This window comes from Micropterus salmoides, unplaced genomic scaffold, assembly GCF_014851395.1.
Source record: "Micropterus salmoides isolate LMB-PRFRI ecotype aquatic unplaced genomic scaffold, ASM1485139v1 Ms_hic_scaffold_1, whole genome shotgun sequence".
NCBI lineage: Eukaryota > Metazoa > Chordata > Actinopteri > Centrarchiformes > Centrarchidae > Micropterus > Micropterus salmoides.
This window is the reverse complement of record NW_024040040.1, coordinates 47,682,678-47,708,117: the sequence shown is the minus strand read 5'-3', so window position 1 is coordinate 47,708,117 and position 25,440 is coordinate 47,682,678. Positions and strand designations below refer to the sequence as shown.

General features: G+C 40.6%; 1 protein-coding gene across 3 annotated transcripts in view; it reads right to left on the bottom strand.

The window, feature by feature from the left end:
* Positions 1-25,440, bottom strand: part of dpp6a (dipeptidyl-peptidase 6a) — a 209,905-nt gene that overhangs the window by 86,284 nt on the left and 98,181 nt on the right. Inside the window, exon 1 of one of the 3 annotated variants that reach the window (XM_038731948.1) lies at positions 9,187-9,425. The exons of the other annotated variants lie outside the window; for them this stretch is intronic. Within the exon in view, the coding sequence (XP_038587876.1) occupies positions 9,187-9,243 (57 nt within the window). The 5' untranslated portion in view covers positions 9,244-9,425. Of the gene's footprint in view, positions 1-9,186; positions 9,426-25,440 lie in introns of those variants that run through there. 3 annotated transcript variants of the gene reach the window in all.

Sequence of the window (25,440 nt, the reverse complement as noted above, 5' to 3'; positions counted from 1 at the left end):
CTAACATATAAAAAGGTATATGATTTTTTTTATTCTAACCTTATGGGTGGTCCCACATTTGCCTTCCACTTGAAAGTGTATTTTTCCAGGTATTAAGAAGCACACAGCAGGTCTGGATTTCGTAGTTCAAAATAACCCTAGGCATTAGATAACGGGATGGAAAGCGCAAATTAGACTTGTGTTTATTTCTTATCTGTGACCTTCCAGCGAGGAGGCAATTCAGCATCTTCACTCTGATCAATGCGATCTTCCTGTGTTTTTACTTCATTGTGTACTTATGCAACAACAAAGACCTCATACAAACTGTTTTGTAGCAGAGCAAAGCATTTCCTTCCCCACTGTTTTTTAGTTCTGTTTCTGTGTTTGCATAAGCTGCCTTTTGTAAGCATTTTATTTGCTACACTACTACTACTACTGTTTTAGGTTAGTTTTTCAAGTTTTTAAAGTTGACTCAAAATCTCAACAATTATTCATGAAAGAACACAATCAATCGAACAAGAATTTAGAATGAAGATAAAATGTAAAGGGTACTTGAATGAACGCCCAAAGGTCTGACAGGCTAATGACTTTAACTGATATTGGAACCACTCAAGTATAACAATTACTGTTCATTTTGATATCTTATTGGCCTGAAGCAACTCAAGGGGCAGTGACAAGCGATAATAAACGTGTAATACAAAAATGAATACAGACCCAAAGGTTACCCAGGAGTTTAGTTTTCTCCTCTTCTTCTCTGAAAAGAGAGCAAATGAATGGGTGGCGGTGGTGGTGGCGGTGGTGGTGCTGCTGTATTTCACTGATATAAGCAGGGATAGAACATATAATTCAGTGGCAACTGACAGTACCCGGAGGATCACTGAAATGAGATAATAAACTAGAGTGCAATGTGTGGACTTCTAATTTCTAAAAAAGATTCAATCATGTTGTGGAGCAGCCACTCCTTGTAGAATCACTCTTTTAGTATCTTGGCTAGGTCGTATAATGCAAATGAATTATACGTTTTGTCAGGGTGACTACTTTTTTTTTATATTCTTCATTATCAAACAAGCAAACTCTATGGAAGAGCACAACGTTCTCTATTTTGTAATCAACTTGTCTACATGCATATTGCATGAGGCTATAAATTGTGGCATTTCCAGGGAATGAATAGATTATGAAAACACTTTTAAATGTGTGTGGGACTGACTTTCTGTAGTAATTAGCACCCTGCGTGGAATGCCAATTCCAGCAAAGTGCCAATGTACCATATTTTCATATCAGCAGAACAATGGCCAAATCAAAAGCCCCAATCAAGCGTCCTGTGGTGTTTGATGTTCGAACAAAGTCGGACGCTCATTTGCTAGAACACTCTGAAAATTAGGGCTGCATGCTCATTTGCCAGAATGGGACGCACATTAGCTGAGCATTTGATTCAATGTCAGTTGGTAGTTAACAAAGGAAAAGCATAAACGAGATGGTGACACAATTACTGAAATAATATTATTTTCACTTTGTTTTAATCTCTGTGTGTTTTTTTTTTTTGCACAAAGCTGCATACTGAGCTACAGCATCTCCATAGAAACTAAGCTGCCACTGGGTGTGTGGAGTGTGCCCACCCAGCAAATGTCATGATGAAAGTCAGTATTTCAGGGATGGGCACTAAACACCACTGAGGAGACATGTAATGGCTGCCAATATTTTGAGTGTGGAAAAATCGGCAGGGGGTTGACATTGTCGCCTCTGACCAATTCCCTTCCACCTAGGCTTTTACAGCTGAAGGAAGCAGGAGAAGGAAGAATGGAAGCAGATAGGCAGTCCTGGACAGAGCTGACAACATGACTGTCAGACAGATGACAAGGGCGCGTGCTTTTCAAGTGGAGGATGGTGTTGCAAGCGGGCCGCCTACTTTCACGCTCCCATCACCATAATGTGATGAGCTGTCACATTAAAATCCTCCAGTTGGTCAATTTGGAGCGCCATCAGTATTCCACGGCGGCGAGAATTATTGCAGCCATAACAATAACACTAAAGGTTCGGGGCGATAAATGTCAGCAGGAACACTGGTTGGAAGGCTGGGCCAGGCTTTGAAAAGCAAGCTCATTCCTCTAGGCCTGTGCCAGGCTGAACAGACAGATGCCAAGGTTTGGGCACAGCCTTTAGCTCCCTGCAGGCTTCTGAGTGGCTCTATGTGCTGCCTCACCGAGCAATTTGCATCACTAAAGGAATTGGGGAGGAATTTGTTGATCATTTGTATCATTTTTTAAAGGGAAAAATCCAACTCTGCAAAATTAGGATTTTACCAACCTATACCAGACATTAAGGGCAAAGTCTGAAACCAGAGCTTAAACGAGACAAAGCTAATGACATTCTAAGCTCACCTCTGTTGTGTGTATCACTTTGAGTTGTCACACTTCCCCGACACTGGCACAAACAACTCCGAGCAGCATGTCCAATGAAGCTGGAGCACCAGCTTCTCCTAATTCGCATCTGAGCCTACAGGCAATTACCTGCTTATCGTTCGTGACTAGCGCTCGCTCTTCTGAATGTTTGTCACCGACGTGGAGGTGGCGCCGAGACGACAGCAGGACCCGAGGGGGGACAACGCTGAACCTGGCAACGCTCAACGTTTCAATTAGAGGCGCGGCGGAACATGGCGGCTCCTGATCGCCTTCCTGCACCACAGCTCTGGGCCCCTAATTACAGCCGGTCGATAAGGCCAGAAAACACAGCTCGAACGGACTGAGGGGAGGCGCAGATAAACACAGGCAAACGAAGACAAGAATACAAAGACATATTCACTTACACACTGAGCCACACATGCTTTATATAGTGCACAGATAAAAGCTGACACACCCCTGATAGTCTGAAGCATGATTAATCTGACTTTCTCACTATTTTCGCTCAGCATACATAATGTTCCTGCAACCATAGAGACTGGAAATTTCGGTTTCAAAAACCTAATCTATGAAAAAATATATTCTGAATGCAAGTTGCTTGTTTACCTCCTTATGAAAGCATATTTTTCACCTGGATCCGAGGGAGCGAGAAAAGAAAGCTTTGGTTTCTTGGCAAATTGCTTCATTTATGGAATTATGACCACTAAGGTTGCTATAGAAAACACTGAACAGAGTTTAATGGGATATATATATATATATATATATATAGATATATAGATATATAGATATATATATATATACATATATGGGTGTGTATTCGGTGTTGACTTCCATGGCTTAGAGACACAATTAGAATGCAACAAAGGCAGATACCTGACAGAAAAAACGCTGACCTTTCCCTAAATGAGAATTTTACACACTGTTTGGAAAGTCCTCCTCAGGTGTTTTCACATCCAGACACACAAACACGCACACACCTGATGTCTACACTGACTATTAGTGAGATGGAGGATTGTCATGACATTTAGTTTGACCGTTGCTCCAAACGCTGAATATTTATTGCTGTATTAAAGCAACTACCTCCCACGCGTTATAAGCTATTTCAGCAAGGAACATTTAAATCATGACAACAATCATGATGAATCGCTGTGGTAGCTGCCTGGCAATCTTGCCGCTAATCTCCACTTCAGGCCCCAACATCACGGCTCGATTGTTCATAATTGCCCTTAAGATGAACTATGGCAAAAACATTAGGGGCATCCAATTCTCCTCTAAATCAATCTTCCATCCCCTCTTATCATTCAAGGGCACTCTGAAAACAGGAGGAATTGGCCTATTATCTATTTGCATTCCTAAAGTGAATCATCTTGTCACTTTTCCCAACCTATTTTGGCCATCTCTCTTATTAAGAAGTGGCTGTGCTGAAAGGGTTCAACGAGGGAAAAATGAAATGGAACTTAAGTGTACATGCACATAACGGTGTATGGCCAAACATCATGTTAGCTACTGATTCACACGGGAGAAATCGATATGCAAGTGAGGAAATAAATCACAAGAAGTCTGATTCATAAGGTGGCATTGTGTGGTTTCAAATTAAATCTGTGTATTGACTAAAGTAGATATACTCTATGTTGGAGACACAGTGGCTAGAACCAGAGATTCAAATTATGCAGAGAAGATACAGTTCTATATACCTCATAAATATGAAAAACTGCCTCTTGGGAGGTTTCTATTTTCTACACTATATTTTCAGCAATTTGCTTTCGCTCATATTTTTCACACCATGAAGGAGCAGGTGGGGGTCCAGCCTCTTCCCTACAGCTTGGTAACTTAGGGACAATTCGCAGAGCAAGATGGTCAACTACTGTGCCTGGTAAGGTAAAAACCAAGAAGCTAATTAGCCGGGAACATACTAGTGAAAGTCAATCCTTATAGCCCTGTACTGGGCCACTTACTCATCCTAGCATTTTGTTCTCAGGAGGGCACCTCAATTTATTCAGTTAGGAGTTATTTATCGAATTAAATGGTCAAAAAAACTCTCAGAGCTGACAAGCTGGTTAGCTGGGTTGCTAATGGGAAAGTAAGTTCACAGAGTTTATTCTAAAAACGTACTTGTGCCTGTCTCATAACTGCCATTTGTGGAGCCGTTGAAACTCCAACAGGAGGAGGTTAAATAACCGTGAAAGGTTCAACACAGCTAATAAGCTACTTTAGCTCGGTCTATTTTGGACTCTCCGGCTGTGCTAAAAGGTTAGCACTGCCAAGATGGTTTGATATTGGTCAACAGCAAACATTTGAAGATGAAAATTGAACTCTAAGCAAAACATCAGTGTGGATTTACTATTTACAGTACTTTGTGAATCTATGACACCATTGTAATGCTATTAATTAATTTTGCTGCTCAACTTTGCTGTTTTAGATGTGTGACCAGGCCACACAGTGAACTGGCTTGTAAGGAGGCGATGAATCTATTTCAATGACATTCAACAAGTTAATAAACAGTGGCACTTCCGGACCAAAAGGATACAAATGCATGGATACACCAATTTGTTAAAAGGAAAGTATAGGGCACTGAAACAGAATCACAGCAGCAATGCTGTTCGCACAAACTGCAGGCACGTTGATGCAAAAACACAAAAAGCCATACCAGGTGCAGTGCAGATGATTCCTCGTCGTCCCACTGCGTTTTGGTTGCTACTTTAATTAACATCTGTTTAAGCGCTTATCACTTGAACTATTCATCAGCAGGCCACTGAGGCAACAGCTCTACCGCAGCGAGGTGAATGAGACTAAACATGGCTGATTAAAACCACACTTGTTTTCTCAGTGGAAGATCACACAAAAAACTAAAAAGTCAAATATAATCAATTTTATAATAAACCTTTCACCATCCTGAAAGACGATGTTCCTGTCTGACTTTTTCTCTTGCCAATATTTTGACTTTCAAGTGAGCATCCTCACATTTTATGCTTGAATTTATCAGCTCATAGCAGACAAGCACTGTTTCATATAAACAACATTTTATCAATATTTGCAAAAGAGGACATCCTTGGAAACCTTACTTAAGATTTATATGACATTGAGTATATTGAGGTTAGTAAGTATCTTACATAGTATCTTGAAAATATATAAATAAATAAGTACTGAACAAATATGCTGTGCACTTTCTTTGAGTTGAAAGGGATTTTATACCCTTTTTCTCCTACATTTGGAATAGTGAATTCCTCTATATGGTAGTCCTTGTTACTTTTAAGTCCACTGTTGGCCTGGTGAGGATATAGACAGCAATGTGTCTGGCACGTAAGACACCTATTGTCACCTGCCAGCAAAGAGTCTAATAAGGAATAAACAGCTATAGCTCTTTCTGGGATCCATGTAACACAAATGCTATAATAAATAATAAATATGACTCAGAATAAAAAAAAGCTATAAAGTGAGCAAGACCTACCAGCCATGTTGTTGCTTTTCTATGATTAAGTTTCCTTCTTTGGCACTTGGATGTCTCTCTTCAGGAACACCCGCAGGCAACTCTGCTCAGCTGTTTCTCAAGCTGCCTTGATGGCCTGATCTTAGGTTTTGGCTTCGAATCCCCCCCCAAAAGTCATTTACTGCTCTGCTACTATGAGATGCTAGAAAACCAACTTTAACAGGGCAGACCTTGCTTTTCAGCTCGGCTCTCACAGTATCGAAGTTGTTCCCTTTAGCATGCATTACCTCCTAAGACTTCCCAAGTTCGCGAGTCACACAGAATGCAAAAGCAGTAAAAAGGCAGATTATTGGGCCTGGATGGTTGAGGTGTCTCCGCTAAAGTCTTCCCTATTAAAAGTTAGGTGCTGTAAGTGAGACATCTGAACTTGAAAAATACCAATTCCTAATGTCATGTGACATCATTAAACTGCTCACACCACGCAAATATTTACAAAACCAGTGGGCTTATGTAATAAAGGATACCAAGAAGACAAGAAAGCCAGAGAATCAGAGTTATTGAGCATAATTTTCACAGGACACAGGGGCTTTCTCACTGCTATTTAAGCACTGCATTTGTACTTTGTGCCACATTTACAAGTTCCAAATCACAGTACTCTCTGTAACAGCACCCTTTAAAATTAGTCAAAGATCAGTGTATTTTGACAACAGAAAATGCTACTTTAGCTTTAAATTAGTCCAAAAGGGTCTCGTCTCTGTAAGCGCATTACTCTACCCTACCCTGACTCGACCTTTCACACCTTGAGAACCTCGACCCTGTAGCAGTAATGAGGGTCAGTGGTGTGGCACTCTCTCTGTGCTGCGTCTAGCTGATTACTGGAGGGCTGTCGTTGCTGTTGCTATCTCTGGTGAGCTGCCCTCTATCTCCGTCCTCTGTCCCTGGACCACAAGCACAGCCAGCAGACCATCAATCAGGGGGCCACAACAGGACCTCACGTAATCACAGCGGCTGTGTATGTTTGTGTGTGTGCATGTATGCGTACACCAGATGTAATGCATGCGCCTGTGTGCATGCATGCACGTCTATGTTACATTACCGATTTTACAACCTAATATGCTTGAAGCAATTTTTCACTTTGCTGGAGCTTCACGCCTGACGAAAATGCAGTGACAGCCACCATTTACTGTTTACTGGTGCTCGAGCATCACAAACTCTAATCTCAGTAAATACAAAACAGGTCCGTTTCTGCAGGTGTAAACTCTCTTTATTGCTCTAAATTGTAAAAATGAAATTATTTGATGACTGATTACAAATACCTAGTGCAGCCAATACCGTTAAACAATTGTTCATCAATCTGTATATGTAAGCTATTAAGTCAAAGCCACATTTGGATCAAAATATGTAATATTAAGACTACAGCAAAAAATAATTTTTATTTTTCAGCATAGGGCTGAAGCAATTAGCCCAACAACATATAGGCAGAAAATGAATGATGTAACTTAATTATCAAGCAAACATTTCAAACATTCTCTGGTTCCAGCTTCTCGCTTATAAATGAAAATATCTTTCCCTATTTCGTCTACAAAATGTCAAAAAAATAGTGCCCAGTGTTGACAGTGTTAACACAAAGACATTCAATTTACAATGATATACAACAGAGAAAAAAGCAAAGCCTCACATTTGAGAAGCTGAAACCAGGAAATGTTTTCCCATTTTTGCTTGAGGAATGACGAAAGATGAGTGAATTATTAAAATAGTTTCCTTTGATTGAGTATATGTCGGATTTCAGCATTATGTAATAGTACTTCAAAGTCCATCTGTTGTTTATGCTGATGTCTATGCCTACATAGCACATTGCACATAGCATAGGACTAGCAGACCTTTGGCTGCCTCTGAGGATGTGACTGACAGCCTGCAGCTGAATCACAGCAGGGGAAGATTGTCTGCTTGGCAGGAAAAAGCCAAGTGTCCCTCTCACCTTTTCTGTCATCTTTAGACAGGTGCAGTGCACAGGTGGAGGCTAGCAGTGAAAGATGCCGTCTAAAGTTACAGTTTGAGTTAATAGACTGGCACAAAACAAGGAAAACACTGAAACTTGGCAAATTAAAACCTTATTCTTGCATGTGACAGTGAGCAGCAGACTGAACAAGATAAAAGCAGTTACTCATACTGGCTATTTCACAGATGTACTTTGAAGGTGTTGTCTGGTTCAAGTTCAAGGTCTGAAAATGAGATGTAAAACATGAAAGTGGTCAGAAGTAGTCATTTCTTGGTTCTATTCTTTCAAGCAATAATGAAATTTTATATTATGAGACAGAAAATGGTTGCTACTGTATAGTAATACAAACATCAGAGCATTTTCCTAGTGATAGTGGAATAAATGCTTATATTGTTGTATAGGTGCTATATTGCCATATAATAAACAGAAATGGGTAATTTCCAAAAGTTGAATGAGTTGAAAGTACGTTTCTTCTAATCCACAAACTTTCTAAAGATTTCCATGCCTGTGGGGACCCTAAAGGTGTAAGTCAGTGCAAAATTGCAGTTTTGTTCAGACTAACTGTCTCTCTACTGTAGGAGGAGGTGTATTATTCGTAAACCCTGGCATCAACAGAGCGCTACAGAAAATCAGTGGTCTTCTTTTTTTCAGATCATGAAATATTGATACTCCGAAATAAACTCCATTGTTTGCTCCATTATTTAGGCAAGTTGGACCTCTATGGAGGTGAGTCAACAGATTCTCCACCATCACTGACTGATGGAGGATGCAAAGAAAACAGAGCAGAGCCACCCTGCACCACACTGAAATGCAACAGTGTTCTAAGCCTTTGAGACTGGAGAAACAGTTTAACACGAGCTTTTTTCTGAGCAGGTCAGGCGCTTTAAATGTATTTTATTAGGTAGGTAGAAAGCAAGAGCATGACATGATGATTTGAATGCGATTAAACTGTTGTGAATACCAGTCGCACATTTGCGGGCCTTTTTTTATATGCACAATCTGATTCAAGTTGGGCTAATTGAGCTGATCTGCGTGTTCTACTGCAAGGTGAAGCGCGCTGGATGTAACAGAAAACACAAACTGCTCCCGTGCGTAAAGTTACTAAATGATGATCGCTGGTTAATGATGATGATCACAGCTGAGCACGAGGTATTAAAAATCCTCCAGTCATGATGAACTGACAGCGCAGCACCGGCTATCACTTCCAATCGACTCCGAGTGCAAACCTCTATTAAGAGCGTGGGCTACCAAATCCCCCCCCCAGCAACACACCATTACAATCGGTCAGAAAAAGTGTGCATGCAAATACGATTGGGTGCACTGGCCGACCAAAGCATGGCAACACAGGTTAATGTAAGATAAGTGAGACAGAAGCTCATCGGTACCTGTTCTTGCTGATGAGCCGTTTTCGGCGGAGCATTGCCTTCCTTCGCCGTGGTCATGATTCCCTACAGCTGGGAGAAACTGTTGTTTCCCCGGCAGGATGAACAAAAAATGCAAATAGCACAGAAAGATACACGGGGAGTCACGAGAAGAAGAAGACGGTCTATTCACGGCGCCTGTAGGCTGCCTTTGCAGCGAAGGTGTGAAATAGTAAGTGGTGGTAGGATGCACTGCTCAAGGCAAGCTGAGAAACGGCAAACGATCCTCAGTGGAAGCGACAGAAAAGAGGAGGAGGAGCAGCAGAGAGAGCGAGAGAGCGAGAGAGAGAGAAGCCGCACATCTCTTCTTTAAACGCTTGATGCGTGAGCCATTCAATATTCCACAGGCGCGTGCTCCCACGCACACACATGCTTGGTTTGCAAGTCAGCCAAGAGGGAGCTATGTGTTGCAAAATGAGTGGATGGCAATTAAAAATGCACATTGAAATTAAGTACTGAAACTTTAATGCTGAATTCATGAGGAATATAAGATCATGAAATATTCATTTGCAAACCAGGAGGACATTCCAACACTCCAATTCCAATCAAATGCAGTGTCAAATATCTATGATTCTCATAGCTTAGTTTAACAAAATAAAATATCCATCTCATTAAATCAAGTCCCATGTGTAAGAGGCAATGCTGTGTTGAAGCTGCTGGTAAACTGGGCGAACAGAAATTAAAGCAGCAGACAGTGTTCCTGTAGCATTTGGATATAGCCTGACAATTTCTGCCTTACATAATTTTCTTGCTGTAATTAGAAACAAAGCACTAATGCAATGCTGCAACGATGCATTAGTAATGGTACTGAAACACTAAGTGGTTTGAATGTAATGTAACAGGATTAAATATTATACTCATACAGGAGCAGCAGAAGTAATAACAGAGTCAATAGTGAGAATGTTGGAAATTGCGTTTAAGACATGAGTGGCAGTAAACAGTTATGATCCAGGGGATGAAGTAGTGGCAATAAAGTTAAACTTGTTAGGACTGAGGCAAAAAAAATGCTTTTTATTAAAGTGCAGTCAGAGATTTTAACTAAATCTTTGACACCGAAATATAATTAGAATATTCAGTTTACTGGAGCAGAACTGAAAGGAACCTCTCATGTTGTCTACATTTTGCGATAAGAACCAAACTTCTTTTCACAGGCTTGTTCAATTAATTACATCTACAAAACATGTTGTACAGTCCCGGTGAGGAAATGACTTAGCCTACTTTGATTTGTTCTGAGATGTACTCAATGTTAATTAATACTTTAGTCTCCAGTTTGACTCTTTATATTGCAGGTTTGCAGCCAAATGTGCTGCACTGTTAATTAACATCAGGTGGAAGCTCAGTGAAGTCAATTACCTTGGAATCCCAAATGAATGTCTGCAGTGTTGCTTCATGTGACCAGCAGAGCACAACGGGCAGAAAAAGCCCGCCCTTCAAATAGGTATACAGCCTCACAGGAAAAATCCACTGTCGGACACCCTTGGACGAGATTTCATTGTTTTGTTTTGCAATTCAATTTCACTCAACCTGCCTTTTGAGTTTTGTAACATTTGCATTAACCATGTTTGAAAATCCCCAAAGAAAGGCTTTCTCTGTGTTGTAAATGTGTAGGTGCAGCAAGCTATATAAACACCATCAGCATAGTTTGTTTATCTACTTGGGAAAAGTGAGCGCTGAATTGGTGCAACATCTCTGTCCATGCCCAACAATAAGACCAAGAATCTACAGCCATGCTGGCAGCTCTGTGGGGATGGGGCAGTGGATAAGACACATGCCTTTGGTGTGAGAGACCTGGGTTCGATTCCCACTGTGACACGTGTCCCTGAGCTGGAGCCCCCGGTTGCTCCAGAGGGTGGCAACCTCTGACATATATGGCAATTGTAAGCATCAGATTAATGAATAGATGTAAACGGTGCATTCATGTGTTGCCGGAATAGTCGGAGAAACTCGGAAAGTTTGAGAAAATTTTAGTACACGACCTGCCAAGTTGTTGACATTATAAACGTAGATAAGTAGAAATGCTTGATAAATTATATTACTGGTGAAAAAAAATATAAAAAAAATCACATATTGCATGCGCATTTTTTTGTTAACGTGTCATTTGTAATATGGTATTAGGTTTTCTCTCAACTCGCTTCAAATTGTTTCAACATACCTGGATGACAATGGCAGTCCAACACATCTTTGTAGTACATGTTGTTCCCACATTCTGACTTAAAAGCACATGAACACACCAAAGTCGGAAGAACGACTTCACAACTTGGGAAATGGGACCATCTGAGGAGCATGGAATGCACCATCAGTCGCAGTGCTGCTCTGAGCTTAATGGTAACATCAGCACCCTAAGATCCTCACAATGCAAATGTCAAAAGGTTGATGTTTAGCAGGAATATGTTTACCATATAGGTACCACCATATTTTACCATGATTACATAAATTGCTAATTATCAACGCAGTAGATGAAAATTTACGGGAGCAAAGTTGTTTGAATTCATCCTGAGGAATACATGAATGTTTGTACCAAATGTCATGGCAATCTATCCAGTAATTGTTGAGACCAAGTTCACTAAAAACAAAAATGTCAACCTCATGGTGGAGCTAAAAGAAAAGTGTCTTGATTATCAAAGTCAGGAAGCATCATCGTTGTAATCAATGTAATAGTTGAGATATTTGAGATATTTATACAGACAAAACTGGTAAACTCGCAGACCAACCAAAATTAAGACCACCAGTCCTTGAGCCACACTGCCTGACCCATTGAAAAGGATCTTGTATTCCACAAGCTACTGTATCAATATTAGAAAATGTGCTTTGTTCTTCTCTGGTACATTACAAATATAGAAATTCAACATTTTTTTATTAGAGAAATCTTTGGAGGATTCTTCCCAAATAAAGCCACCAAACCTAATTGCTCTAATGGTTGTGGTGCCATTTTTGACGTATGAAGAAGAATGAAAGCCCACCCGGTGTTCACAGCACCATCCACTTGTGGCTCAAAACTACATTAGCAGCCTTTTCCAACAACTCAGCCTGTGTTTACCATCAAGAGGATGATGTATGAATCCGAAACGACTTCTCAACAGCCAATCAATCAGCTCCAAACTAATGACGGCCACTCTGGGCCAAAGCCCTATTGGCTGATGACTGATGCTATGTGGCCGGGCTGCGGCAGCAGAGAACACAATAACCACCTTACTGTGGCTGTGTTACAGAGTGAGTGTACAAACCTCATGTCTGATGTTGACAAATGGGCAAGAGACGGCTGTGATGAATGCTTATGGGGGTGGCTCTGTTTAAATACACATTCCTATGTCAGGAGTTAACTGACTGACAGTGCCAACCTGCCCAAACAGATGGAGGCACCCACTCACTTCTGCCTAATCATTTCACTGCTACTGCCAAGCTAGCAGCCAACCTGATGAACTGGAAGTGCTTTTGTCTAATTAAAACTTCAACATAATCAATACACATCATAATCTTAAAATACCATACACACTGATGCATTCTTTTGGCTCTCATTATAGTTGTGTAATTATAGAAAACAACATCATGGCTACTGGTTGATGGTTATTTAGATAAAAATAATTGATATTGTTAAAGAGGCAAATTTTGTGTCTCACATTTATATTTTGGTTGATGATGCAGCCGATACGCGGACTGACTGACTCAGAAAGCTCTCTGATACATGTGCATCCTTTAAAATAGCCTCCAAGTGGAAGCTCTGGAAATGTGAAGTGATGATCCTCGTCTGATTATTCAACTTGAGTGGATGAGGTGCTGCTGGTCTGAAAGCCACTAAAAAAATAGTTGCATAGATTGACGTAGATTTCTGTTTTCTTTTCCTCAATTTAATTTAAGAAGCACAAACCAAAGCAAAGTCTGCCCAAGGCTTTTAGTTTACGTAAAGCAAACAGTTGTTTCCTCGAGCACTCTGGCTGTACCACTTTTTAATTGAGATGTTTGGAGAAGTAATGCGTTAAATCCCTGTTAACACCACTGGGTAAGAGAGGGATCATGCACATTACATGGAAATCTGGTGTGTTTTTGATTAAGTCTCTTGTCAAAACTCTAGGAAGTTAAAAATCACAGCCAGGCAGAGCGGAACAGTGCGGTATGTTCACAGAAATACTCAAATGACATAACTTGATTATTATGATTATTTAAAAGTGCATTGTGTTTTGTTTTCAGTATCTTCGCCCACATGCATAAAATGCACTCCCTATTTGGTTTTAAGCATATGCATACACACATTCGCATCCATAAAATGTGTCCCAACACACCCATTTGTGGAGAAAATGGAATCTAAAAAATATATATTTTCTGAGTTATAGCCAGCTCCACTCTCCCAGAACATATCCTGTCGTCGCATATGGCCAAAGTCATCTATCAGTGTTACATTAATTCCTATATCAAACCCTTCAATGCAGCAAGCCCCCAGTGCGTAGAATAGTCAGGGGAACAAGTGTAATGGGATGTTTCAAAAACAAAAGTTGTTCAGTGATATAACACCCCATGACTTGTTTTGATTAAATACTTCAAGCAGGTATCCATTCCCTTGTGGGATGCAGTGTTATTTCTTGGAACGTAAATTTTGATACAGCCAATCTCGTTCTGTGTAGGATGGAAGAAGCTTGCTCACAAATAAGACCAATATCGCCCCACAGAGAGGTCGAGGATGGATAAGTGATTACTCTGGTGTTGACACAGAGCAAGACCAAAGGTCTGGGATTCACACTCTGAGACTCTGCTTCCCAGCTGGCGGTGCGTCGTAGGACTGTGTGCCTCAATATTCTGCTCTTATTTGTCTGATACATGATGGCAAGCATCGGGATATTGGAAAAAAGTAATTGCTTTTCCATCTTTCCCTCCTGCTCCCTCTCGCTGCAGATACTCGATGTGAGGTCCTTACATGAAAACAGCTCGGACCCGTCGCTCTGACAGAGACAGGATGCGTCAGGATGCGGTTTCTCCTCTTTCACCAGGTGTGACTCATCAGCCTTCACACCACTCAGCCGTGAAATGTCAACAGAGCCAGATTCCACAACCGTGCCTGCATTTCCAGCACCGGGGGCTGATGAGCCCCGTCTGTGGTGGTGAATGAGTTTTCAGCCTTTTCCTTATTAGCACACTCTGTATGTACAGTATGTCCTTCCAGCTGGAAGAAGCCAATTAAGTCTTCCATTTTGTAGCACTGAGAAACTGCATATATGTAACAAAAGCCTGTACAGGGAAAAGCCTGAAGTGTGGATTTGTTGTTCAAGTTTTACTCCTTGTGCTCATTTCACAATTAATTTTCTTCTCCCTGAGCATATAAATGCTAATAACATTCTTAACAGGTGTCGCATGGACATCATCTTGTTTTTAAAAGGCCCCGTTGTCATGCCAACAAAGGTTGCTTCATGCATAAAATGGGGTTTGCTCAGGATTGCTTTAAGTCAGTCCTTTGTGTTTTGCATCGCATGATGCTCTTCAAAGACTGAGCTGACTAGCTTTTTGAAATAATCTTCAAGCCCATTAAAAAATAAAATCTGAAAATATCATTGATGGAACAGGCAAATGACTTGGTAATCGGCGCATATCCAAACCAAAAATATATATTTTTGAAAGCGCAGAGCAATCACAGTAATCGTGACAAATGACAACATCTCACACGCTGTTTGAGAAGATGACAAGTGGCTGATTCATGTATTCATGTATCATGTCACTCCTTCAACGTGCCAACGCTCTCTGCTTGACCTAGAATAGCACACTTCCAAACAGCACCTGCTAACACATTCAGGGCATCGCTAAAAGGCCTATATGGCATACTATAACACATTTCAGCACACAGCGAAAAGGACAGCTCCCGATACTGATCCAGACACCATCAAAAGCCACACTGTGCTGAAATAGATTTCAGCACCACTTAATGGACAGCTCCAACAGTGCATTTCACCGCCACATCCAGCACTGCTTTCAGCGAGAAGAGGGAACCTGGAGAGAAAAACACCAGCACAATGAGCTTTTTTCCCCTTTATGGTGAGTGCTGAAGCCATGAGGAACTGATCTTGAATAGGCATCAAATGTCAATAGGGTTCCATAATTTTTGTAAATTGATATGGCTGCACATTGACTTTTATACAACACTTTATTAACAATAAAACATTTTTATATTATTTTTAAATTGGTGTGTTAAAGGCAATAATAGTTTTGCTGGAAGTGCAGAAGCTAGCTATGTTTTTCACCTTAGCTTCGCATTCAGTGCAGTTTACATCACATCACCAGGATTCTACGTTTGTGGCTACAATGTACAGACACAAGAGTATATGTTACACGTTACATGGAGGTCACAGCTTTTATTCTGATGTAATCTATACCGGACATCACTGAGACGTCATAGCCAGTTATTTGAAATGACAGTAAAATAAATAACTAGACTTTCAAGCAAGTATAATGGTGTTCACTGTTAGCTCTCTTTTTGTCACTCTCAGCAGGTCTTTCTGCCTCTGGAGGTGTAGAGTCCGGATCAATGAGTGCAAGCCACCTACTGCCCCCATGTTCCTGCTCGACACCTGCTTCTACAATTATTATTACTATTATTTTATTTTATATTTGTATTATTACCACTACTATTATTTTGCATCTCTATGTGCTACTGCTCTCTCTCTCTCTCTATTTTACTATAGTGCAGTATTTGAGTAAACATACTTAGTTACTTTTCCCCACTGCCTTTCTTCACTGCCAACCAAACTACTTTTTTAAATCATTTTATTTATTTATTTATTTTTTTACATGCCTCGACTATAAATGTGTTTGGGTAGCAAATAAATGACACTAATGAGTAACAACTTGAATATGCTCTCTTATTTTCTGTCGTGTCAAGAGCGAACATCTCATTCCCAATGATACATTAACTGAGCAGGAGTGTCTTTCAGAGAAGCTAAGTCTAAAAATACACTTGATTACTAAATAGCACCTTTTTAATTAATCTGCTAAAAACATTGTTACTACTGCAAAAGTCATCTTCTTTTCATCTCAATTTTCATGGGAAATTACACCCTCAATCCTACCAAAACTAACCACAAGCAGGCTGGGGTCTGACATGTCTGTCTACGGCAGAAGTTTCCAATCTGGGGGTCAGGACCCTCAGAAGGGGTCACAAGACTCATGAGATTATTAACAGGATATGAACTGGATTTCTTCTAATATTAGCTTTTTAAACTTTTAAATATTTGCATAGTAAAACTATTAAAAAAAAAGAAAATTGACTTTGGTTTAACTCATAACACACAGAGATATGCAGTGACCAGGGTTCAATAATAAACATTGCCTCATTTTAAGGAGTCTCAAGGCAAAAAGGTTGGGGACTGAGGGTCTAAGAGACACATTTTGTTCACATCACGACTCACTGGATTGTTCAGTATCTATGAAGAAGATAAAGTAACATAATGGGGTTCAGAGAAAGCATAAACAAAGAAAATACATAGCCTGCCTGGTCCGGCGTTATGGCAGTGTGCGCCATTAAAGCTTATTCAATAAACAGTAAGCCACCAAACTGTGCGGTTCAGCAGTTTTGTTCTTCTGCCTGAATGACAAATAGAACTGTGACTCCAAATGGTGTAAGCATCTCTTTTATTCCCAAGGGGCATAATGATAAAACCCACTTTCTCCAAAATGATTCCTGGGCTTAATGGTTAAGAGTGACCAATGTTAAACTGCAATGTTCTGCCTCCTTATGGCCCTAAAAGTACAGTGTTTAAAGTTGTGGCTCGGATAAATAAGCGAATACATGAAAACCAGCTCACGTAAAAGCAAAAACAATACTTTTTTCTGTGAGAAGTCACAGCAATCCACCACTGCTCTGGTTGAGTTGGAGCTGCTGCATGTGTTGTTCTCTCAAGTCTCTAGACCGTGGTAAATCACAAGTCGGGAGAACATTTGTCACAGCGGGCCACATGTTCCTCCCTCTCCCGGTCTCACTCTCCCACCAGCCTCTCATTCCTCCAACCTCCATGGTTGTTCCATTCCTCACAGAAAAGCTTTGTTGTGAATTTGTCACTGCTGAAGCCTCTATGCTGTGTTAGCCATGCCCTTGGGTTTCTGATAGGGCCAGCAGTGCATGGTGGCACTGAGATAGAAGTGGAGCTCAGTAGGGTGCTTTCTAACCTAACCAAGAAGAATAGATTGTTACGGTGTGAGCATTCTGACAGGTGGGACACTGTTGCCACAGGGGAAATTTGAATACAGAGACTTTATACCACAATGAAGTGGTGTTTGACAAATCTATGGTGTGCGCCAGCACTGTAGAGAGACTAATAAAAAGTGTACTACAATGGATCATGAAGATGAGGAGGACTTGGTGATGCCCAAGGAGGGAAAATTGTAATTGGATCTTCTTTTACAAGCGCTGGTACCCATATTCTGCTTGACATATCCCTCTGAATAGCGCAACTAACCAAAGCCACCCTCACTGTGATGTACACCACACGTGCCTTCTTATTTTACTTCAAAATAATGCAGCAGAGCAACAGAGCATCAGGAAGGGAGTGAGGATCTGAAAGAAAAGCTGGCAACCACGTTTCTGTCTGCATCCCTTAGGCAGGAGTCAAAACTGATCCATACTGGTAAATTTAAGTGTCAATGACTTTGTCTGGAGCTTTGAAGATGGCACAAATCAGCCAAGATCACAAGCTGATTTAAGAGGTAATTATAGAAGTAAAAGTATTTCAGATATGTGGCTTATACCCGTGGAGTATTCTTTTGTATGAGGATGAGGTAAGGATGATATGAAATATTAAAAGGTGAGATTGCTAGCAGGGGGATACTTCCTCGAAGCAGGCAATAAAATAACTCATTAAAACTTCTTGTCTCTTCAGACAGAAGATAAGCAACTGGGTAAGGAGGGCGGATTCTGACAAAGACAAACCAAATAACCTTGACAGCGGTGATTCTTTATCAAAATCACCCCTTTTATCGAGCTTTTCTGGTTCAGTGTCAAAGCCCCCTGTGTATCAGTACTGACGTGGATTTCAACAATAAGGATTTTTTATGAATGGAGTTGCTGATAAAGTGCATATGGTAAAGAATGTGTGCATAGGCATATTCAAAATTACATATTTTAGAAAGCACTTTGTACTGTGGCTGTTGAACACTGAAAACTGAAAAGCCTCTAGGGTGAATACTACCCTGAACTGAATACCAGTTGAGACAAAGGAACATAGGCAGAATTACTGAGAACCAATATCAGGTACAAAAAGGAAAAAAAAAAATGAATAGATAAACTAATTGTGATAACTTAACGTTCAGACATTAAGAGCGACCTAATTTGACTTTAACTTTTAAAGTCAGGATGTCTGTGTGTGTTTGAGGTCTGACTAATTCCCTGCAGCCATTGGCCTGTTGTTATATAACACAACTAAACTATGGAGCATTTGCTGTACACAGAAAACTTGCTTAGATGTCGTTTCAGGAGGTATTTTCAAACTCGGAGCACAACATGGTTGTCCATGGATTTCACACCTCATTTGGTTTATTGAGAACATTGTCTCTAGCCCTCTGTGAACTTGACGAGACAAAGGTCTGATGGGAAATAGCTGATTAGATGATTACATTGACACCATGAAAAGAGATCGATGCTCTGAGGTGGAACCAAAAAACAATTGTATCTGAGCCTTTTACATTGTTGAACTTAATGGTTACAGGATTTTATGTCAGTATTGTTTACTGTTAATTGCAGATGTAATGCTTATCTATGGCTTTAGTGGTTGAGAGAGACACAAACATATTAATCCTAGATAATGGTGTGTGGTTTTAATTATTCTTTGAGTTAAATTTCATTGGACACTACATGTTTCTGTAAAGCTGGATTGCATTGTGTTTTTATTTATAGTTCAGAGTTGGATTTCACCCCCCGTTTTTTTAAAGCGATGATGCACGTACTTACAGAACTAGAGTTACATCCAAAATACTTGTATCTTTGCTCCTAGACTTTGGAATGACTTCCCAGAGGTCAGACAAGCAAACTCTTTTATTTTCTTTTTTTTTTAAATCACGTTTTTAAAAATTATTTTGTATTGGTTTATATATAATTTTTTGTGTTTTGAGTCTTTGTTTTATCTGCCGGTGTTCTTATGCTCTTTTGAGTTATTGTGAAGCACATTGTAACTGTGTTTTAAAAATGCTATATAAATACAGTTTATTATTTTGTATACTGCTTCGCTATGTTTATGTCCTCTCTTTCAGTGTGATAGAGAGAGCAAAAATGAATGTCATCATATGGCTTCTCTGAAAGAATGAGAATGAGCCATGTTTATTATTTGATTTATATTTTTTAAAAAACAAACAAATCATCGGACTTAAATCGTTTCAGCATAACATTTAGTGTAGCTTAATATCCAAACTTATTTCTTAACACACGTTTAGCTGGTGCTACACACTGTGGGATAAGATATGTGTAAAGTCACGTTTGCTCTGATGATTAATTGCTATATAGTTGCCCAACGCAATTGAACATAATGACCTGCTTTGTTTTCAGCAGGAGAGAACACAGGGCCGGTGGTAAAGGAAAGAGGAACTCTGACTGCTAGGAGCCAGTTCACTGTCCCCCACTCTCTTTCTTACTCTGGCAGTACTCGTGCCCCTATTAAGCAACAGGCCAGCTGCTCAATTGCCTGGGGTGGATCATTTGACCTTCCACTGTTCCCCAGCAAGGGCCACAAGCTGCAGAAGGATTTCCGATTGGCTGAGGCAAAACCTGCCTAACTAATTTACTTGAAACAGAATCGTGAGCAAATGCATCCTGCGACAAATACCAGGCCTGGCGGGCAAAGCTCTGCAGAGCCACGAGTGAGTCTGTTAAGGACAGGAACAAAGCCTGACATCAGGAGGCAGAAGACTGTAAGACAGATAGGGAAGGGATAAAATTAAAGAAAGAAAAAGCTTCCTGTAGCCAATGTACTGTTAATCAGGGTGTTATACAGTAATGACAAATGGAGTGAATTCCAGGACGGACATTTCAGTTAGAATAAATGTAGTTTATGTTCCCACATAAGGCCCAAAAGTTTTTAAATGAGACAGATGAAGCAATGCTTTTGTTTTCCAAACTTCTCCTTAATCCAGACTCCAGTGGACCGTCTCTCTCTCTCTCTCTGTCTGGGCCTCTCTAAATGTGTAAGTGTACTGTTTAAGCAAGACAAACTTCTATGAGCAAAGTGATGTCGCCCATTGGTGTTTGGCTATAAGGCCTGGCTCGCAGTCGGTGTTCCAGATCATTCCAAGGGTGTTGGATGGGGGTTGAGGTCAGGTCTCTGGGTACCAAACTTTCCAGAAATGTTGCCAGAAAGGTGGATCCACAGTATTTTGTCTTAAATATAATAACTGTATGCTGTAGCCCAGAGGTCACTAATTGGCGGACCACGTCCTGGATCCGGACCCAGCCGCTGTCCACTCCGGACCTCCGAGCTACAGCCAATTTATTATTGAGACTTACTACTTCGTGACGTAGGGTTTCTATTTTAACCTTTGCAGCTTTTCTAGCATTTACTGTACTTGTTTAGCGGCCCAGGAAACTCACAGACCAATCGCATGTGCTCCAATGTGTCTTATGTGGCTCTGCTCAGCCAATCAAATCTGTGCATTCCAATGCTTGCGAGTCGAGTCCGTGAGATTCACCAGAGACGTTCTGGAAACACATACGAATTGAGGAGACGAAAGGGAAAAGATTTCACATGGCTTTTAATCAAGACTGTACAGATTCTTACATGTACATTCCTCCCACGGGCAGTTCAAAACCAGAATATCTCATAGATCTCCGATGCTAGCTGGAAGGACAAACTAGAGCTCACGTTTCTCACTGAACGAGAGAAAGTAGGAAAGTGGTAGCTCTATAAGAGGGAATGAAAGAGAAGGAGGCATTACAGCTGTTCATTTGTTATGATGTGTTGTGTGTTTATTATAAAATTGGTTAAGACTACACTTCATCACTTCAAGCTACACTTTCTATTTCGGTTTTTCTAAAAATTAGGCACTTTATTTTAGTTTACTTCAATTTAGAATTGATTATTAGAGTAGTTATTATTTATTATCCCTCCAGCTTGATGTGAAAACTGAAGGGATATTCCTGAAATATTATTAGATTTGACAGTCCGTTGTTGACTAAAACCATATGTTGATACAACTATACGTTATGGTACTGAATGATAACGCAAGTTAGTCGTTTTGATGTTACGGACCTTTGCTTCAGGAAGTTTTTTCTAACTGGACCTCTCTGAATTCTAAATGAATACCCCTGCTGTAGCCATAGACTGTATAAAAGAAGTGGACGTAGTCATCGTGATGTCACCCGTTGGTTTGTGAACTGTTCGAGGTTTGGCCGTTAGGGCGCAGCCATGTTGTTTTTTTGCTATATATTTTCCCTTAAGTGGTACTTCAGGTCCTTAATTGGTCCCTTAAGGGAGCCTTGCCCAAACCATGAAAACCAGCCAGACACCAAATATATGTGGACACGTTTATATATTGTACTTGAATATAGTAGTTGACAGTGGTATGGAATATAAAATATTCTATGAAGTATAAAAACAGCAGGAGACCAAGCTATGCAAAGGGGCAGAAACAAATATTAGTTAAATTAGTTAAATGAAAACTCACAAAGCACAAGCATTACTACCATTGGTAAACTGTCTCTTTTCACTTCTGGAATACAAGACAGAGCTCACAAACACCACTTTTTGCAACAGCAACCATATCTAATTAGAAACTTTTGTCAGACAGCCAGAGGGCCAACTGAAGAAAATGCTGAATCCATGGCAAATCAATGGGTGATCATTCTGTTAATCAATGTCTTTATGGAGTTAAATGTTTACAAGTGATTGGTAAGAACTGGAGCATGTACTACTACTGAGTACACTGTTCTTACCAATGAAATACAAGACATTGTACTGTTCAGTAGAGCAGGGCCAAGCAAATATATCTGTAAATAATGGTAGAAAAGAGTAACAATCTGCCCATGGGTGAATTAAGACCAGGCACCAACAATTAGTTTGAAGCATTGTTTGTGCCATTTCTTGCTGTGTCTGAATGACACAATATGGTTCACACATGGCAGGTCTGAGCTTTCAGAGGGGAAAAAAAAAAGATGGTCATAAATCAAAAACTAGTGTTTGAAACTAAAATGACAACTTCAGCTGCATTTGGACAGCTCTGCCAGCCACCGGCTGCGAATGACAGCCTGGAAATACCAATGCACATCTCGTGTCAGTGAGCAAGGTGTGCTTCTGGTGGGGGGGGGGCGGTGCACTCAGACTGTCAAATCAAAGGGAAATCAAAACAGTGCATGGTTGGTTGATCAAAGTGTCAATGAGGACCTGTGAGACTCCACGGCTTCTTGCTGAGCAGAAATACAAGCTGTTGGAGTGAAGACGCAGGCATCTGGGGAGGACAGACAAGCTTTCAGATAAATGCTTTCCTCCGACAATACAGAATAATGACTAGGGAGGAGATGGAAAAGATTAGGTTATTGTGTATTATTTATCACATGAAGGGTTCAGATTTGATGCTGGTGTGCTTTCATTAAATCATACTCATACACTGTCTAGCTATTGCGTTCTCTCTTCAGCAAAATTATTTGGTTCTGCAAACAATGAAATGAAATATGAACTTCTGTAAGAAATACGTTTTTAGCATCAGTTCCTGAAGTGAAATTAACGTTCAAATAAATTCTGCTTTAACGCCTCACCTGATACTCCAATCTCACATATCCAAAAGGGAGTGCAGCTAGAGGGAGATAGGCGGATTTCGTGCCACCAAGAAGCACGAGCTACATGGAGCACCCAGTCTGATGTAGTGATATATGCACGGATGGATTACTGAACAGGCCTACAGGGTACAGACCCAGGGGCCCAAGGGTTCAGGAGCCCCCCTGTACCAGAGTCTCTGTATGAAGGGTCAGTTAATATGTTAAAATGACAGGAACGAGTCGCAAAATGACTACAAAAAGACTCAAATGACTACAAAGAGATACAAAACAACCACAAACAGATGCAAAACAATTACAGACACTAAATGACTACCCACACACCCCCACACAACATCTCTGAGACTGAGAATTCTAGTTCAACTGCAAAATGTTACTGAAAGAGACAAAACTACAACAAACACTCTTTCAGGCTTGATGTCTTGCAATTATGTAGGAGCGATTACATATCTGTACCCAGGGGCCCACTGTCTCATAATCTGTCCATGGAAATATGGCATCCATTTATGTCACAGAAAAAAGTTCTGACATACAGCCAGACAAACTATTCTCCTCGAGCCTGGCTGAAAAGACTTGTTCCTTGTTTGCCCTGACAAAGACAACTTATCATTGATGTAATTATGAGAATGCCATTAGGCACCTGTGATACTGTAATCAAAAAAATCAAAAAAATCAAAAATGCCGTTGAAGCCAAGGTAGGAGTAATCTGCCAGAGTTTGCGGGTTCATTCAGGCACGCCGCTGAGACAGGAAGTACACCTCCCATTCCCTCCCTAACCCTTTCCATCAAATGGATTCAAAGCTACAGTGGGAGAGCAATAATTAGTAGCCATTGGTGCCAAAGAGAGTGTGCATAATGGCGTTGTTGGGAGGCTTCAAGCCAATTGTACAGATAATACCCTAGATACTCAGGCTGCAGCTGTGTTAGAGGATCAGAAGGGAAATAGATTCCTAGAGCAAACAGAGGTGGTGTATAAGCTCTCAGATTACAACTGATGCTTTATGTACACAGTTCTCAGTATAGAGAACAGGCAAAAACACCCTCCTTACTGCCATTGCAATAATGTGAGAACATATGGATTCAGGCGTTGAGCAAAAGATACAGTCTAAATAAATAAAAACGAAATCCTACAGACAATCTTTCCATCATATTAGCCATTTCTGTTTGGGCAGCATGATCGACATGAAGAGAGCATCAAATCTGTCCGACTTGTCTCATCTTTCCATTTAGCTCAGAGGCATTCAACAAAGACTCACTGCATCCTCTTATCATCGGGGGAGCGTTGAGGATCGGCAGCCCTCCCACTGCAGCCTATCTGTTTGATTCGGCCCATCTGAGGTCACCGTCTTATCACCTCTCAGCAGTTTCATCAACAGGCCTTTACAGCTGTCGGCCTTCACTAATTCTGCTGTTATCTGCTGCAGCACAGTCAGCAGCCAGAACCCAACACCTTTAATGCACGCATGCACACACACTCACACTGGGGGTTAGACTGCTATAGCAGTTTGCTAACATATCAGGCTTTTATTAAATATCAATAATTATGGGATGATGGAGAGGTTGCTCTCAGAACTCGGCAACATTAAAACAGTCCATAAAACTCATTCATTCAACATTCAAATATATGGCCAGTCTGGTTGTCTTGTATACTACTCATGATTTCTCATGTTGGAATATAAGATTGCGAAAATGGACGGATTTGGTGGCTATTGAATATTGACAACATATTTATCTGCACCTCCTTGGTTTTTAGAAGGTTTTAATTGGTTGTGTCACCGGCGGCTTTATAGAAAGATGAGAATGGTCAAGAAGTGAATTTGTGTATTATACTTTGTCAACTGAAGCAAACCATGTAGTCTTCAGTGTTTGACAAACAAGCTCTTTTTTCACATCGGCCACAAGACGGCTACGAAATGAACGAAACATTCAGTGTTTGTGTGTAGTGTGATTCGATTCAGTAACAAAGAATTGTACTTTCCATCACTAGCAAGATGTTCTTGGCATGAGAGATTTCTGTATTTGCCAGTTATGTACTCTTGGAAGATCAGCCAATGAGCTATAGGAGATCCAACTAAATCAAATCAAACAGGTCCGTGCACCCATCAGGATTTAGCAACATCTGAATCAAACATTTACCTTTATTTATTTAGCTGACGCTTTTATCCAAAGCCACTTACAATTGCTATATAAGTCAGAAGTCACACGCCTCTGGAGCAAGTAGGGGTTGAGTGTCTTGCTCAGGGACACATTGGTGTCTCACAGTGGATCACTCACACCAAAGGCATGTGTCTTATCCACTGCGCCAGAATCAACAGTTTTAATGTGTTTTTAATTGCTGTGACCACTGGAAGCCAGCTGTGGGTAATAAAGTAATAGTTTTTAGTGAATTTTTCCTTTAAGGGAATCCAATTTATGCAGTGACGTAAAAACACTAAAGCACAAGTGTCAGTCAGAGCCAGCTGCACTCAGAAGTGCCTCTCAGAGTGAGCCCA